The sequence below is a fragment of the Diceros bicornis genome, chromosome 3, assembly GCF_020826845.1.
Source record: "Diceros bicornis minor isolate mBicDic1 chromosome 3, mDicBic1.mat.cur, whole genome shotgun sequence".
In the NCBI taxonomy this organism is placed as follows: domain Eukaryota; kingdom Metazoa; phylum Chordata; class Mammalia; order Perissodactyla; family Rhinocerotidae; genus Diceros; species Diceros bicornis.
The window spans coordinates 8,554,447-8,569,695 of NC_080742.1; the positions used below are offsets into that span (position 1 = coordinate 8,554,447).

The 15,249-nt window shown below is 40.1% G+C and overlaps 1 protein-coding gene across 3 annotated transcripts in view; it reads left to right on the forward strand.

Annotated features, from left to right (window-relative positions):
* Positions 1-15,249, forward strand: part of AMPH (amphiphysin) — a 243,767-nt gene that overhangs the window by 143,601 nt on the left and 84,917 nt on the right. For all 3 annotated transcript variants that reach the window (XM_058570689.1, XM_058570705.1, XM_058570697.1), the window contains exons 3-5: positions 97-151; positions 7,841-7,935; positions 10,972-11,067. In XM_058570689.1, coding sequence (XP_058426672.1) covers positions 97-151; positions 7,841-7,935; positions 10,972-11,067 — 246 coding nt within the window. The remainder of the gene's footprint in view (positions 1-96; positions 152-7,840; positions 7,936-10,971; positions 11,068-15,249) is intronic.

A 15,249-nucleotide genomic window follows, 5' to 3' on the forward strand; every position in this document is an offset into this window, starting at 1 on the left:
TTGGCAATAATAACTCTGAGACTTATTGCTTCATACATGTTTGCACGCAAAATATAGAAAGGATGCTTAGCATCTCTGTGTTGGTGTGTTTTTCAGGCAGAGGGTACCAGACTTCAGCGAGAACTCCGAGGATATTTAGCAGCTATCAAAGGTAATGTGTGTGATTGTTTACTGCATGTTACCAAGCACAGGTTGTTCTTGGAATTCACCAGTGACAGAATTGAGTGTTAATTACGAAGTCATTTGGCTTTCTGGCAAGATGAATACTTGAACACAGGTGTTCAATTCCACCCACTCCCAAATTCCCATTGAAATGATAATCAGAAAATACAAGGGAAAAATACGTCTGCCCTCATGCTGGAAACTAGAAATAAGTGCCTCCCATGTGCCAGAGATTTCTAGGAAGAGTTCTTAGATAGAGTGAGCTTGAGACCTTAAGAAAAGCTGCAGCTGGTTTACATCCCAAGGGAGGGCATGTCCCAAGAGTAGAACCCTCATAGACCACACCTTTAAGCCCTCTTGCTGGAAGGAGGAAGGAACAGCAGCAGAGGCAGGTGGAGTCTTACCAGGAATCATGGCCCTGGACTGCCTGTGACTTGGGGGACCCCCACTGCATGGGACAGAGAGGCCCTGGCACTGGTTTCTGGCCTCAGCCATGTAAGGCATAGAAATGAGGCCAGTGGTGGAGGGAGGAAAGAGAGCAGTAGGAAGGTGTGCTCCGCCTCTGCCTGCTGTGTGTTATTCAGCAGCCTGCAGGGAGTCAGGTCCAAGTGCACCCAGGATGTGATGGATCATAAGGCAGATTTTGAGATTAGTGGGGAGAGAATGGATCGTCTGACAAGGGATCTTGGATAAACTGGCCAAATGCTCAGAAAAAAGTGCAATTCCCAGCCTTACACTTTACTCCCTCCTTCTCAATCCCAAATATAGTAAAGACTAGTTAAATATGTATACAAAGAGATGTTTGAAAGTACTAGAATAAAATACAGCAGATTTAGTCTCTAATCTTGGGTGACAAGGTAATCCTAAAGACAGAAACCATAAAGGGAAAGATTGAGAGATTTGACCTCATAAATATATAAAACTGATATACATATGTTTAAAAAGAAACACTATTTTGACAACATAGTTAATGAAAGTAAACCAAGATGTAAAGAGCTCAGTAAGTAAACTACATGAAATTAGCTGATTAAAAGAAAAAAATGAGTAGACATAGGAAGAGAAAATTAGCCAAGGAAGATCTATAGATGGATAATAAATGTGAAAATCGCTTATCCTCATGAGTAATCAAAAAATATTAGATAAAATCAAAAGGGAGAGGGGCCGGCCTGGTGGTGCAAGCGGTTAAGTGTGCGCGTTCTGCTGTGGCGGCCCAGGGTTCACTGGTTCGGATCCCGGGCGTGCACTGACACACCGCTTGTCAAGCCATGCTGTGGAGGCGTCCCATATAAAGTGGAGGAAGATGGGCACAGATGTTAGCCCAGGGCCAGTCTTCCTCAGCAAAAAAGAGAGGAGGATTGGCAGATGTTAGCACAGGGCTGATCTTCCTCACCAGAAAAAAAAAAGAAAAGGGAGATGCTGTCATTTTTCTTCCAAATGTTCAAAGACATTAAAATTTTTTTAAAAAGACCATAATAACTGGCAAAGCTGTAGGGAGCAAACCCCTTCATATACTGCTGGTCAGATAGCTTTCCTGGAGAGCACTTTGGCAAAAGCCGTTAAATGCATTGGTTTTTTGTTTATTTTGTTTTTGGCATGCCTTTTGACACAGCAGTTCCATTTCTAAGAATTTATACTAACAGTTTCAATATGTATCCATGAAATTGATTACAAAGATAGTGATAAATAATGAAGTAATGAAAATTTTAATGATAAAAAATTAGTCATTATAATAAAAAAGTTAGTGAAATTGATTTTTAAACTGAAATTTATTTGAGCTTTTATATGCCAGGCGTATAATTGTAATCCTCATGATAACTCTCCGAGGCAGGTACTTTTATTAACTTTATTTTATTGATAAGAAAATCGAGGCACAGAGGTTAATTAAGTAGCTTGTCCGAGGTCATGAACCTGGTAAAGAGCAGGGCCGGGATACTACTCTGGTCTGTGTGTCCTGTCAGGCCTTGCCTTTTTCTGCTGTCTTAGATTGCCTTTGAACTATGTGACCATTGATCAGGCGTTGGTTTCACAAATTAGAGTTCATCTGTACAATGGAATAATGACAACTTACTGCTATTACCTTTAATGGGCACTTACTATGTGCTAGGTTGTGTACTAAGCATTCTAGGCATATCACCTCTTTGTAACCACCCCACACAGCTGTGTGACAAATGACATTAGCCTTATTTTACGTTTGCAAAGAAGTAATGCTCAGAGAATTTGACTTGCACAAATTCATAGAGCTGGTAATTAACTGCTCTAAAGAAATTAACCTTAAGTATTTATAACAATTCAGTCAGAAAATAGAAGGCCCTCTGGGTATTTCTTTCTATTGACTCAGGATTTGAACACAAGAGGTTGTATATTATTTCAAGCACAGGATTTTCTCTGTGTTAGCTGATTTTTTTTTGAAGCGTTTGAATTTGTTAAATGAGCAAATTCAGTCTCTTTCCCAAGTCTATATATTTTGATCTATTTTACCTCTTTGGTACAGAGAAAGCTGTTTGAAAAGACTGACATAATTATTTTCCTTAATGTGATCTGGAAGGAGAATCCACTGGGTGAAGAGCGAGCTCGCAGAGACATTGGGTGGAGCATCAGGGCAGCCTTTCCTTCAGACTGTGCCCTGCATTCCCCTTCTAACGGCCACGTCTCCATAGGAAGGAGAAAGGACCTTATATCAGCTTTTTCCCCAATCACGTTTTGCTAATTGAGTGATGTTAACAAATGATACTCCTTAAGAGAGATTTATGTTTAAATTGCTTTGGCGAAGTCTGGTTGGAATGAATTTTTAAACGGGTTACTACAGAGTTTATCAGGCCCTTAAAATGCTAACGCAATCTCCAGGAGGCCTGTGGGGTAGGCAGCAGTTCCCAGTTATTTGACTGTGGAATGCTTTTCTCATCTCAAAATCTTAGAAAGAATTAACGTTCCTTGGAGCACATTTTGGATTTTGGGAAAACACTTAAAGACACGGGTTATGCCTTAACTAAATCATAATTTGCATTTTCAAAGTGCTTTCCTGGCCAATTTTTCTGGTTTTCATGAAAAGAACTCTAGCCAACTAATTGTCCTGTAATGCAGGCATCATTATAGAGGAATGAGATCTGCCTGGAGAGTGAGGGGCCCTGGGTCTGATCTCAGGGGCAATTGTGGGAAAATCACTCAGCCTCTCAGCTGCCTTGGGTTCCTCAGCTAAAGTGCTGCAGTTGCTCTCAGAAGCCCCCAAAATCTCTGCAACTGGGATTCTGTGAAATTGGGTTAAATGAACTCTACTCTTCATCTTATTATCACTAATCTCTGGGTTGCATTCACCTTTGTAGGTTTTTTTTATTTCTGCTGATGCTTGGGCTTTCCGAGGTAAATCTTATGCTCTCATTCATTTTAGCAGCAAACATCTCACTGAGCCTCATTTACGGGCCTGACTCTGTTCTAGGAGCTGGAGATGCAGAGATGAACAAGACACAGTGCCTGCTATCATGGAGCTTGCAGTAGAGATGGGGAGAAAGCTGAATAAACAGAAGACCAAATATGCATACTGATACATATTTTAACAGAATTGTTAAATATTGTATCCTCTCACGTTGGAGGATAGACCCCCCCACTCTAGCTGAGGGCAGGAGACTGGGTCAGGAGTGGTCTCCCCAAGGAACTTACACTTGAATGGGCCCAGGAAGGGGGCATACGTAGTCATCAGGTAATAAGATACGCCAGAGAAAGGGGTTGACTTTGGAAGGACTTTCCAGGTAGAAGAAGCAACATATACAAAGGCCCAAGAGGCAGGAGAATGCATGGATTCTTTAGGGAACAAGTAGATCATTGAGGTACAAGCAGGAAACTGAGCTGGATGAGATGTGGAAAGGTAGGCAGCAATTGTATAAAGAAGTACTTATGGATTGTATCATATTGGGGTTTTATTCTGTCAACGAAGAAGGGAGTCATTACATTATTGTAGGCAAGGGAATGAGTCACACGATCAGATTAGCGTTTTAGAAAAATAATAATTGTAGTTGTGTGTAATTCAGGCTAGAGGAAATGAAACTGTGAGGAGACTTCTTAGAAATCTAGTCCAATAATTTAATAATAATTATAGCTAACATTTATTGAGCACTTATGTGCCAGGCACTGACATAAGCTTTTTACTGCCTCATTCCGTATGATTCTCACTACAACATATGGCATGTACTATTATTTATGAATAATGTACACTTTGGAAAACTTAGGTAATTTCCCAAGATCACACAGATGATATGTGATGGATCCAAGATTTTAACAAAGACCAATTAATTGCAAATAGTAGTCTTAATTATTATGCCATCCTACCTCCAAAAATATTTTTCATAACGATGGCTGACATTTGAATGTTTGCTGTGTGTAAGTACTTTGCTGGACCATTTACATGGATTATTTCTTCTAATCTAAATAGTAGATGATGAAGGCCTACTGCAGGGCAGTGGCAGTGGGTGTGGAAGGAGGGGCTACATTTGAGAATCAGGCAGAGTTGGTGTGTCATGGTGACAAGTTCAGTGTGGGGGGATGAATTTTGGATGACTTCCAGTTTTCTAACTGGGAGAGCTGGGTGACATTCACGAGGACTGGGAAAAGGAGTAGGGGCAGGTTTTGGTAGGAAAGTTCTGAATTTGTTTTGGACATGTGAAGTTTGAGAGACTGGTAGGACATCCACATGGAGATGTCCAGTGGGGATTTGGAGTTAGGAATCATTGGCGTGTGGGCGGCAGTGGAGGCCAGACACAGAGGTAATGAACGCGCGAGCTCTAGGTGGCGCGTGGCCCGGGTGGTATGATTAACATTTGTTAGTTGTGTGTGACTTGTTATGTGTAAGCAGGACCCCGGCAGTAGGGCTGACTGTTCTTGAGCTGTCTCACAATCTGCCTGTTTTTTCCCAAACTCTTGCTCCTCTCTTCCTCTCCTCCTTGAGACTCAGGGAGAAAGGCTTCCTTTCCTCTGAGGCAACTGCTGTCTTCTTGAACAACTCTCTTCTAAACAATGGGTGAAGCTGCCAGATACTTGCAATATTTTAGATACTTTTTTAGTGGGTTATAGCTGCTGCTGGTTATTGTCATAATGTATTTTAACTGATGTTATTTTTAACTGAAACATATACCCTCGGGCTGTTCAAGCAAAGAGGACCCTTGTAGCAGTGCTATCTATGCAACAAATCTTAGATGATGAAAACAGAAGCTCACAGATTTGGTTGCAAGTGGAAATAGAGCATACTGCAGTAACTGCCTTGGAGAAGGTCCAAAATCTTAAAGAGAGGGAAGTGGTTCCTATCCAGTAGTAAAATAAGAATTCTTCTATACATTATGTTGGACACTTGTCTTGCAGTTTTGGAAATCACTACTTTTTAAAAAAGTATTAGATATTAGAGATTATTAAATGCCATTTAGCATCTGTTCTGCTTTAATGTTGCCAAATTACTTTGAAGGAAACTTGGGTTTTAGCTTTTTTTTTTTTTTTCTCTTATGCTCTATCAGCAGAATGAGTTCTAAATCCTTAAAATCTCTGCTGGTCTTTATGCCCCTTAAGAGAAAGGCTTGTGTCTTGTTCACCTGTCTGTCAGAGTACTTCCTCTGGAGTATTCTAGAAATAATTTCTATGTCAAAATGTATTATTTCCCAATTGTCCATCACTACTGATCCACATAGCAATTATAATCATGTTATTTTTGGCTGCTAATAGACATATTAGCATAGACATAAAAGCAACATTATGCTTTTAGCCTCAATGAGTAAGGTATTATATAATTTTATTTTAAGCTTACATTCAGTTTTGTTTTCACCACAAAGCTTGTTTGTCCTACCATGCCATCATTTCTTTTTCTTCTTCTTAAGACATTAAGAACCTATTGATACAGCTGTTTATAATTTCCATCAGACTTAAGATAAAGATTTAAAAGAAAACTTCAGAAGCCTTTTGGCATCTGAATTATAGAGTGATAACTAGAGACTCACTTTTGGTGTGATTTGGAGGAGTTTCTTCGTATAGATTTCCTTGTACCTAGGGAGGGGTTAATGCGGACGCTTGAGATGATGTTGCTGCCACCTCAGTGGTGACCACATGTCCAAGAGAGATTCTCCCTCATTTGGATTCGCAGTGCTAGCAGACGGACGCAGGTTTTTGTATTATTTTTTGGCTGTGCCTGCACCTCCATGACTGTTTCATCAGAGTGCCCAGAGACTTGAGTCATCACTGTTCTTTCCTACCCTAGCCTGCTGGGCTACATCTTGTGGTTGCCAAGTTGTTACAGCCAGTGTGGGCGTACACTTCATTGAAAAGGGCATCCTCTAACATGCTCAGTGATATACTTCGTGGAGAGAAGGTGGTAGGCATTCATACTTCATGTGGCCCTGAAACACATTCAAACTTCTAATGCACAAGGACCATATATGTATCTGCATCTTATCAGGGGAAGGAAAGTGGGGATGTTCTGTGCTTAGGGATTGAAAAGTACTGGGAGACACCACATTACATGTTGGTTTTTATACATACTGTTCAAGGATATACTTCTATCATTTTAGACTTCTTTTATTTTGTTCTTTTCTCTCACAGTTGAACCTGGAATTGACTACCATAAATCCAACAAGCATATGGTTGAGTGTAGAGTGTTACAGCTTTCAGTTTAACAAAAACTTTCCATCTTTGATTCACTGGCATTAAGTTTATGAGATGTGTTTTTTATTTCTAATGACAGCACTCTGATTTTTCTCTCCTCTCCCTTTATCCAGCCCCTTTTCATATTCCCTGGTGACAAAGGCCAAGAAACCAACTCGGCCAGGTCCCAGCTTCCAGCTGGTCGGGAGAGTCTGGTGCTGGACAGGCCCTTCTCCAAGTCATCAGCCTAAGACTGCCCCTTGTTCGGTTCTCAGCCCTGAGCTGAGATCTCCATGGCCATCCACACTTTACCCTCTGTGTTTGAAGGAGGGGTGGAGGGGAGACTGGAAAAGACTTGGCGATACCTTATGTCACCATGTTGCACTTGGAAACTTTGTATATTTCCCATTATTAATAACCATATTTTTGCAACATACCAAATACGCCTCTATTGAAATTTCTGACCTGTAGGCTTAAGAACTCTAAGCTTTCTAAGAGTTCTGGTTTAAAACTGTATATATAGCTTTTAACAATATTGGAAAAAAGAAAAACCTTTTTCTTTGAAAATTTTTAGGCCACCTAAACCACTTTTAACTGTTATGCCCTAAAATCCTGTTGATTTTGCTTCTACCTGCTTTTAAAAACATGCTTTATTTCTTATATTTAAAGTCGTTTATGGTGAATATTATTTTTAGAACTCTCTAGCTTTACGGACTAGTATTCTAGGTGTCCTAGACATTTATGTTTCCATGCCATTTAATAAGTGACAGCACACATAATAAGACACATTATTATTGTGGTTTTCAGAATAGGACAACTTGTTGATTTCTTTCAAGACCCAGTATCTGTCACTATCGTGTAAATAATAGAAAATGTAATCAGATAAGTCTTACAGACCAGCATGGGAAGATGTGACCACAGATGCAAGTAGCAGTTGCGCCTTCACAGTTTTTCCTTAAATGGTTGGCAAGTACTCAAGATTTTTCTCTCACTTAGAAAAGTAGGGGAAGGAGGAAGAGACTCCACCCATTTCTGTCTAACGGGAGCTGTTTTTCTCCACCACTAGGCATGCAAGAGGCCTCAATGAAGCTCACTGAGTCGCTGCATGAAGTCTACGAGCCTGACTGGTATGGGCGGGAAGATGTGAAAATGGTTGGCGAGGTGAGAGCCGGGACTGCAGCACAGGAGGCCTGGGCTGGCTTCTGCGAGGCTCCCAGGAGTCCTGCTCACTCAGCCGATCCCCTGAACTCCTCTTATCATTCAGGGCCTTAATCGTGAGGGAACACCACGTACCCAGAAGGCTTCATGCAATTCTGCCATCCAGATTGTCCCAAACTCATAGTCAGAAGTGAACATGATTATAAAACCACTTGAGTAGAAGCTGTGAGTTAAAGACTATTTTTCTTCAAAATAAGCATAGCATTTTTCTGTCCCTTACTACCTGTCTTAACAAGCCCACCTCAGCAGGAGAACTGGCTCATGGCAGGATTTTGTGTATTAACGTCACCCCTTCGCTCCTGCTTCCCCCATCTCTCCTCAAAAGCAGGGATAGCAGCTGGGAAGAGCATCTGTTTCACTTTAACACCAACTAATCTATTCGCGGGTGTGCAGGACCTGAGGACAGAGGCAGTTGGTCTGCTAACAGGAATTTAACTTCCAAAAGGCTTTGTCCCTAGACATGTCTTAACACCTGAGACCCAACTGCTAGCCGAGGGCCATCTGGCTGGCTGGCGGGCTGGCTGGCGGGGAGTGAGAAAGTGGGTATTGCTTTTCTGAGGAAGGCAGAGTGGAGTGGAGACCAGGAGTGGCTTTGTGTGAGGTTGGACAAGTTCTTTAGTCTTCTCGGGCTTTAGTTTCCTCATCTGCAAAATGAGAATAATAATTATACCTACTAATAATACATTTATAGACTGTCTTCACATCATCAACATAGTGCACAGTTCATGTGATTATCACTGATATTAGAAAGCCACCTGTCAGGGGTTCTCACATCCAAGTTCTTTGTTAAAACGAAGAGCAGCTGTTTGTCATACCCCACTTCAGGAGAGCTCATTGCTGCTCATTTAGGCACCGAAAACCTAAGAGATGCAGCTGCCCCAGCTCGGGGAGGTCAGATAGGGGATGAGGTGACCCTATGTGCAGCCCTTGGAAAAACAGGTTAACCATGCAGCCCCAGGCTGCTCCACGAAAATTCTGACATCCCCACATTGATCTTTATAATCCTGTTGGGACTGAGATGACAACGGAGATTTATTTACAAGGAAAGCTCTTGTTGGCCCTGTTACCTCTTTTGCAAACTTTCGGGATACGAATTTGGCAAAACCAGCCTCCACACACCATTTTTCCAATGTGATTATTAAGTCATTGCATTTTCTTACATTTCTTCAGGATAAAGACACTGTGTTTCAACATCATGATGGTAAATGATTAACTCATTTTGTAAATTTCTGATTCATGGTGTGTAATTAAAAATTCATCATGAAAAGAAGAATTTTTAAGAGAGTAATAGAAACTTGCCTTAATGGCTCTTCAGAACACCGCATTACGTTCTGTGTATGGCAGGTGCTGTGTTGACATTTCTTCCCAAAGGAAATGGCTGCCATCCTATCTTGGTCCTTGAGGCTGCCAGGGTTTTGGAATCTTCAGTTGCAGATCCAAATATGGGCTCTTTTGATGGTGAAGGAACTGAGCGCTGCATGTTCAGAGGGTCTATTCACATCAGAAGATGAGCCTTTTCATACAGAAGATTTAAAGTTTTTGTTTGCGTAAAATTCTTGATTTGGGATTTGTACGAGTAGGATTGGTTTATAAAGTGTGGAAACGAAACAAAGAAAATAGAGAAAAAAAAAAGTGATTGTCAGCAAGATAGAAACTTAGATCTCTTTCCCATTAAGGACTTGGGAGGTGGGCAGCCCAGGTATGGTGTGGTGGATCTGCAAGCCTCAGGGGCCCGTCGTTGCCATCCTGGCTGCCGCCTCTAGGTTCAAGTTGACTCTGAGCACTGGCCAGCAGCTGTCGTTTCTGCATTCCAGTCAGCAAGAAGTAGGAAGCATGGAAGATAAGCCCAGTCTCTCCTTTTAGGGAAACTTCCTGAAAGTACATCCCATTGGCCAGAACTCAGTCTTATGGCTACACTGAGCTGCAGTGGAGGCTGGGTAATGTAGTCTGTGTCCTCAGGGGCCACGGGCCTGCCTCGTACTGGAGATTCTATTTCTAAAAAGGAAGAAAGGGTAGGTACTGGGGAACAAGCGGCAGACTCTGACAGGAGGTAGTAATGGGAGAGAAGTGGAGATGATGTCCTTGAGCTCCTGCTGTGTGCCTCGGATTCTGTGAAGCACTTTATGTCGTCAACTCGTTTAACTGGGGAAATGGAAACTTGCAGAGGTTCAGTGTTCCAAAATCACACAGCAGGGATGTGAACCCTGTTCTGATGAGGCAGCCTGGTATAATAGACAGATCAGGGGCTTCAAATCGAGGAGACAGACCTGGCTAGAAACCTGAGTTTGTTGTTTATCAACTGCATGACCTTGGCCAAGTTATGTAACATCTTTGGGCTTTAGTATCCTCTTCTGTATAGTGGCAACAATAAGAATTTCTTCATAAGGCTATTGTGAGAATTAAATGACCACACACACATACACACATGCAAAGTGTTTAACCCAATGCCTTGACATAGTGATAGTAGTAGTAGTAATACCTAATATTCAGTGTGTGTTTATCATAGTTGATACTCCATAAATGGTAGGGCCCTTCCCAGTAAGACTGTAAATCTTCTTTCTTTGTAGAGACTTCAGCCATGGTTTGTTATTTGTCTGGAGTGGTTTCTAATTTCATGGATTGTTTTAGAAGCAAGCTGTCTCAGAGGAATTCTTCACACTCTCTTAGCCCCAATGTTCCCCTGTAGAGATCTGGAGACCTTTTGAACTCTACTCTACCTTCTTTAGTAATTCAAAATCAGAGATACATTTTTAAATGAACTGAACCCTTAGAAAGCTTATATTAGTAAATCAGAACTGGTACCCAAATTGCCTTGAAATTTTAGTGTGTTATTAAATCACCCACATTCTTTCTAGCATTTACTATCTAGGGAAGTATTACTTATCTAATTTTATAGTTTCAGAATTTTTAGAAGTTTGGTGAAAGGTATCCAATTAAACTAATTCAGCAGTTATTGCTTTATTTCTCTTTTTCTTTCAGAAATGTGATGTACTGTGGGAAGACTTCCATCAAAAACTAGTGGATGGGTCCTTGCTGACACTGGATACCTATCTGGGCCAATTTCCCGACATAAAGGTATTTTACTCTGTGTCTATAAAGGGAAGAATTGAATGGTCCCATGTACTTATTGAAACATGGGCAAGAGATGAGTGGGGTTAAAAGTCCTCAAACTAGTATCAACGACAGTTGGTAACTTTTCATTTATTTAAGCATAGGATTTTTATCCCGTTCCTATCAGTTTGAAATGAAATGTAGCTACAGAAATCACGTATTCCCCTTTAGTGAACTGCTTCAGCTTTTATTTCTCTACAGAAGTCTTTATAATCCTAGAAATATAAAGTCATAAATCAGAGATACCAAAAAATTCCAATCATCTTTATGTTCAAACCTTTTTATTATATAGTACTGGAGAAGAATTTCCATTAGAATAAACAACGGTCACAGGAATGGAGAAACTTCATTGCAAACATGAGAGCAAAATCAGATCTTTCCTTGTTTACTGTTTATTTTGTATATATTCATAGCACACCAGCATATTTGTTCTCTCTTTGAAATTTTCAGGTTCAAATTGAACTATGAAGATACAAGCATTTCAAATACATTTGCATCTGGATCTAAAAATATTTTGTCTAAAACATTTGTCTTATTTGACACTTAGATCCATTGAAAGGGACATACACAAGTGAAGGGTTGAATATCATAGATTTGGGATTGATTCGGGAGGTGAAGATGGCTTTTAAGCCATCTGGGTTGTATGTAAGCACATGGTAACATTAATAGCTCTGCCCTCCACAGATTATTTTCCCTGCTCAAGGAGGAGTATCAAGTAAGACAGCCATGTGCTGCCCTTCCTGTAGAGTGAGGAGGTCATAAACAAACATTCATGGGCATCTGCAGTGTCTTCTGATGCAAAGTCCCACTTTTACCTGGCCTTCTTTGTAGCCATTGCCAAACACCAGGAAACCATCTGTAGTCATGTACGCTGGCTTTGGCCATGAAACATAGTGAAACTTCTTGGCCAAAACAGCACTTGTATCAATGACATTAGTTTCCTTGGTCCCACACAGAATGCCTGAAGCTAGTTGGCCAACATACAAAGTTTGTTTTGGGACACCAGGGGCACCAGACAGGAACTTAAGTGGATCAGACTAGATATGTTATCCTTGTTTGCAAAATGTTAAAAGGAACAGATCCAAATGATGGGTTCTCAATAATGTTATCATAATAGGCAGCAAAGTACTTAATTGAGCCATTGCATAACTGCATCCTAATTAAAAGGTATAAATCAGTTTTTTAAAATTTTCTGAGACATTAAAAAAATTAAATAAAAATTTTTAAAAAAATTCTGTAAGGTTGCATGCACTAGCCTACAGGGAATGTGTTTTGGGAGATCTTCAGATTATTTGATAGACATTCAAATTTTGTCTTGGAATTTGTAGCATTTGTAGAACAGTTTCAGAATCATTATCACACTTTAGAGTATTTTTTATTGCTTGGTAATTTAATCTCCTTAAAAATCATTTCTTAATAAATCAGAAGAGGATAAGGGAAAACTTTGTCCTCCCACTTGAAAATTTCAAAGCAGCCTGCAACTTGTCTAAGTTATTCATGTAATATATGTTCATAGTATGACTTAGCTAAACAAATGCAGGCTCTGGTTGGCTAGAGAACACATTTGAAATGTTATTGAATTTCAGGAACAAAAACTTAGTATCATCAAAAAAATGTGGAAGATCTTAGTTGTTATAGTACTGCCCAGCAATAGTTATTTGGAAATTGGCCATGTTCTCTAGGAGCATGTAATTTCGGAAAACAAAAACACACAGAAGTACCTGCATTGAAACGAAGAGAGATTAAAATAAAATCATGATGGATCATATTGGCTAGTCTTTTCAGTTTGTTCCGTGTCAGAAAGATGAAGAACTCAGTAGAGCTTTTACTTAAGCAGTTCTTTTCTTGGGGTCATGGTTGAGGTCATGCACAAAGATGATCCTCCAGTTATGAAACCATCTTTACACTGGAGATTTGGCTAGCTGGATTCCCTGGAGATAAATGAAATAGATGTCATGGTTTTACCTGCATCCTGGAAAGAGCCTGAAACAATCTCTCTTTCTTTCTCTGAAGTCACATGTAGAATATCATAGCATACATGTGGGGTATCAATCAAGATAGTTGAGGAAATAGCAGTGTTTAACTCGGGAAGGAGACAATTTGGAATTGGAGAGTAGGTAGGATAGCTGTTTCTAGTATTTGAAAGACTTTTCTCCTGTGAAAATGCATTTAAGTTATTCTGTGTGCCTGTACTCAGTAGATGGAAGTTAGAAGTGAATACAGACTCCCTCACTTCATATAGTTAGTGCTGAGTGATTATGTAATGAATAGGTTATTGACGGAAAGGAGGATTATGATGCAAAATACTGAGTGGAGAATTTTCAAAGCATAGAACACAATTGACTTCCTTGACTCCCACTAAAATCAACAGGCCATATGTAGTTAAAACCTCAGGCAAATTTCCAAATATTTACTGCAGCCCATCAGTGAGGGCTGTGAAGTACCATTCATGAGGGGATGATGTTTGACTTTTCCAGCTGTGATTGGCAGTGCACCTGGTGTTATGGTTCTTATTATGCAGCACTGACATCTAAAATCAATGTTATAATAAGAGCTAGCTTGTCACCAACCCAGGCAGGTTACAGCTGTGAGTAGTTATTGTAAAATGTAGTTTAGATTCTATCTTGGCAGCCATGCGTGAACAGCTAAGTATATATTTACAGAAGTGTGCCGAAATGAATTTCAAATTGGAGTTATTATTGAAATAGAAAAATACAATAAATTATTTTCTTTACTGCATAAGGTCAGTGTACAGTGGGAAATCTGAAGAAATTTTAATTAATCAAATTTACTATTGGATAGTTAAATAAGAATTGTATCATTTTCTATATAAAAGCTAATGTGTATTAACTCTACCCTTACTTAGGAGATTTGGTTCTTTTTTCAAGTTTCCGAAATATCAGATAGGTAAGGAAATAAGATTGATTTGTTTTTCCAACACAAAAATGTATACATCAAAATGAGTGATGGCCTTCAAAATAGTGACTTCTACCTTGGTAAGCTGTACTCTGTGATTGACTTGTCAGTTACACAAGAAAATGAGTCACATTATGTACTTCACTTCTTGTTTTTGAACAAAAAATAAGATTACCCAAGGTACTCTCTTCTACCTTATTCCCAAGCTTGGAAGTAATTGAATTTTGGCTCTTTTCAAAAATCAATTTCATCTTCAAAGAATCAAGATTTGCTTCTTGGAAGATACTAAAGGAGAGCCCCCTGCAACTCCACACACTCCACACGTCCACAAAGCAGAGCTTTGCTAAAAATAATGAGCTTTGTCACCTCATAGGTACGCTATGTCCACCATAGTTCATTGAAGGGCTTCACTCTGCCCTGCCTGGGCTAATTCATCGCGTGTCTTGAAGCGAGTGTGGTGTGTCAGCCATCCTTCCCACTGCTAACACCAGTTGGAGGTGATAGGTGCAGAGGTAAAGTGAGCGAGATTGGAAGTAGCTAAATGAGAGTAACTTCCCCAACCCACCTCTCACCAGTCCTGAAGGGGGTTCAGAGGAATGGCATAGAATGACAGATGGTAGCTGAATGATAGAGTCTGTCAGAGAAACATGGGAGCTGTTAGAAGGAGTACTAACCAAGAGTCAGGAGTGGGGCTGAGACCGAGTCAGGGCGCAAGGGTTCAGAATATGAGGAGATAGCTACTCTCGGTTGCTGACCCTGAAAGTGAGGACCTTCTTAAATTTTGTGCCCTAGGTGTCTCATGTCAACCTACCCCTGGCACTGGTATCTAATTCATCTTTTGCTACAGACTTTCTGAGTTTCTGAGCAATTCTGGACAAATTAGAGGTTAATCTCAGCAACTTCAAATTCCCTACCTATAAAATGGGAATAATCCCTGAAACACCCATACTGTAGATTGCTATGAGGATCCATGGGACTGTGTGTTGTAAGCCATAAACATTTATGTTATTGTTTTTCTTATTCCTACATATCAAATTTAAAGTTTTTTAAGAATCTTCTTCTGTCGTAGTTCTCAGTATTAGACTAGCTGGGCATAACTGGACCACTGGGGATCTTTTAAAACAAAAGGATAGGTGAGTGGGCCTTGTCTCAGATTAATTAATCAGAATCTCTTAGTCTGGGGCTCAGGAATCAGTATATTTTACACTATTTGCTTATTGGTTATACGTC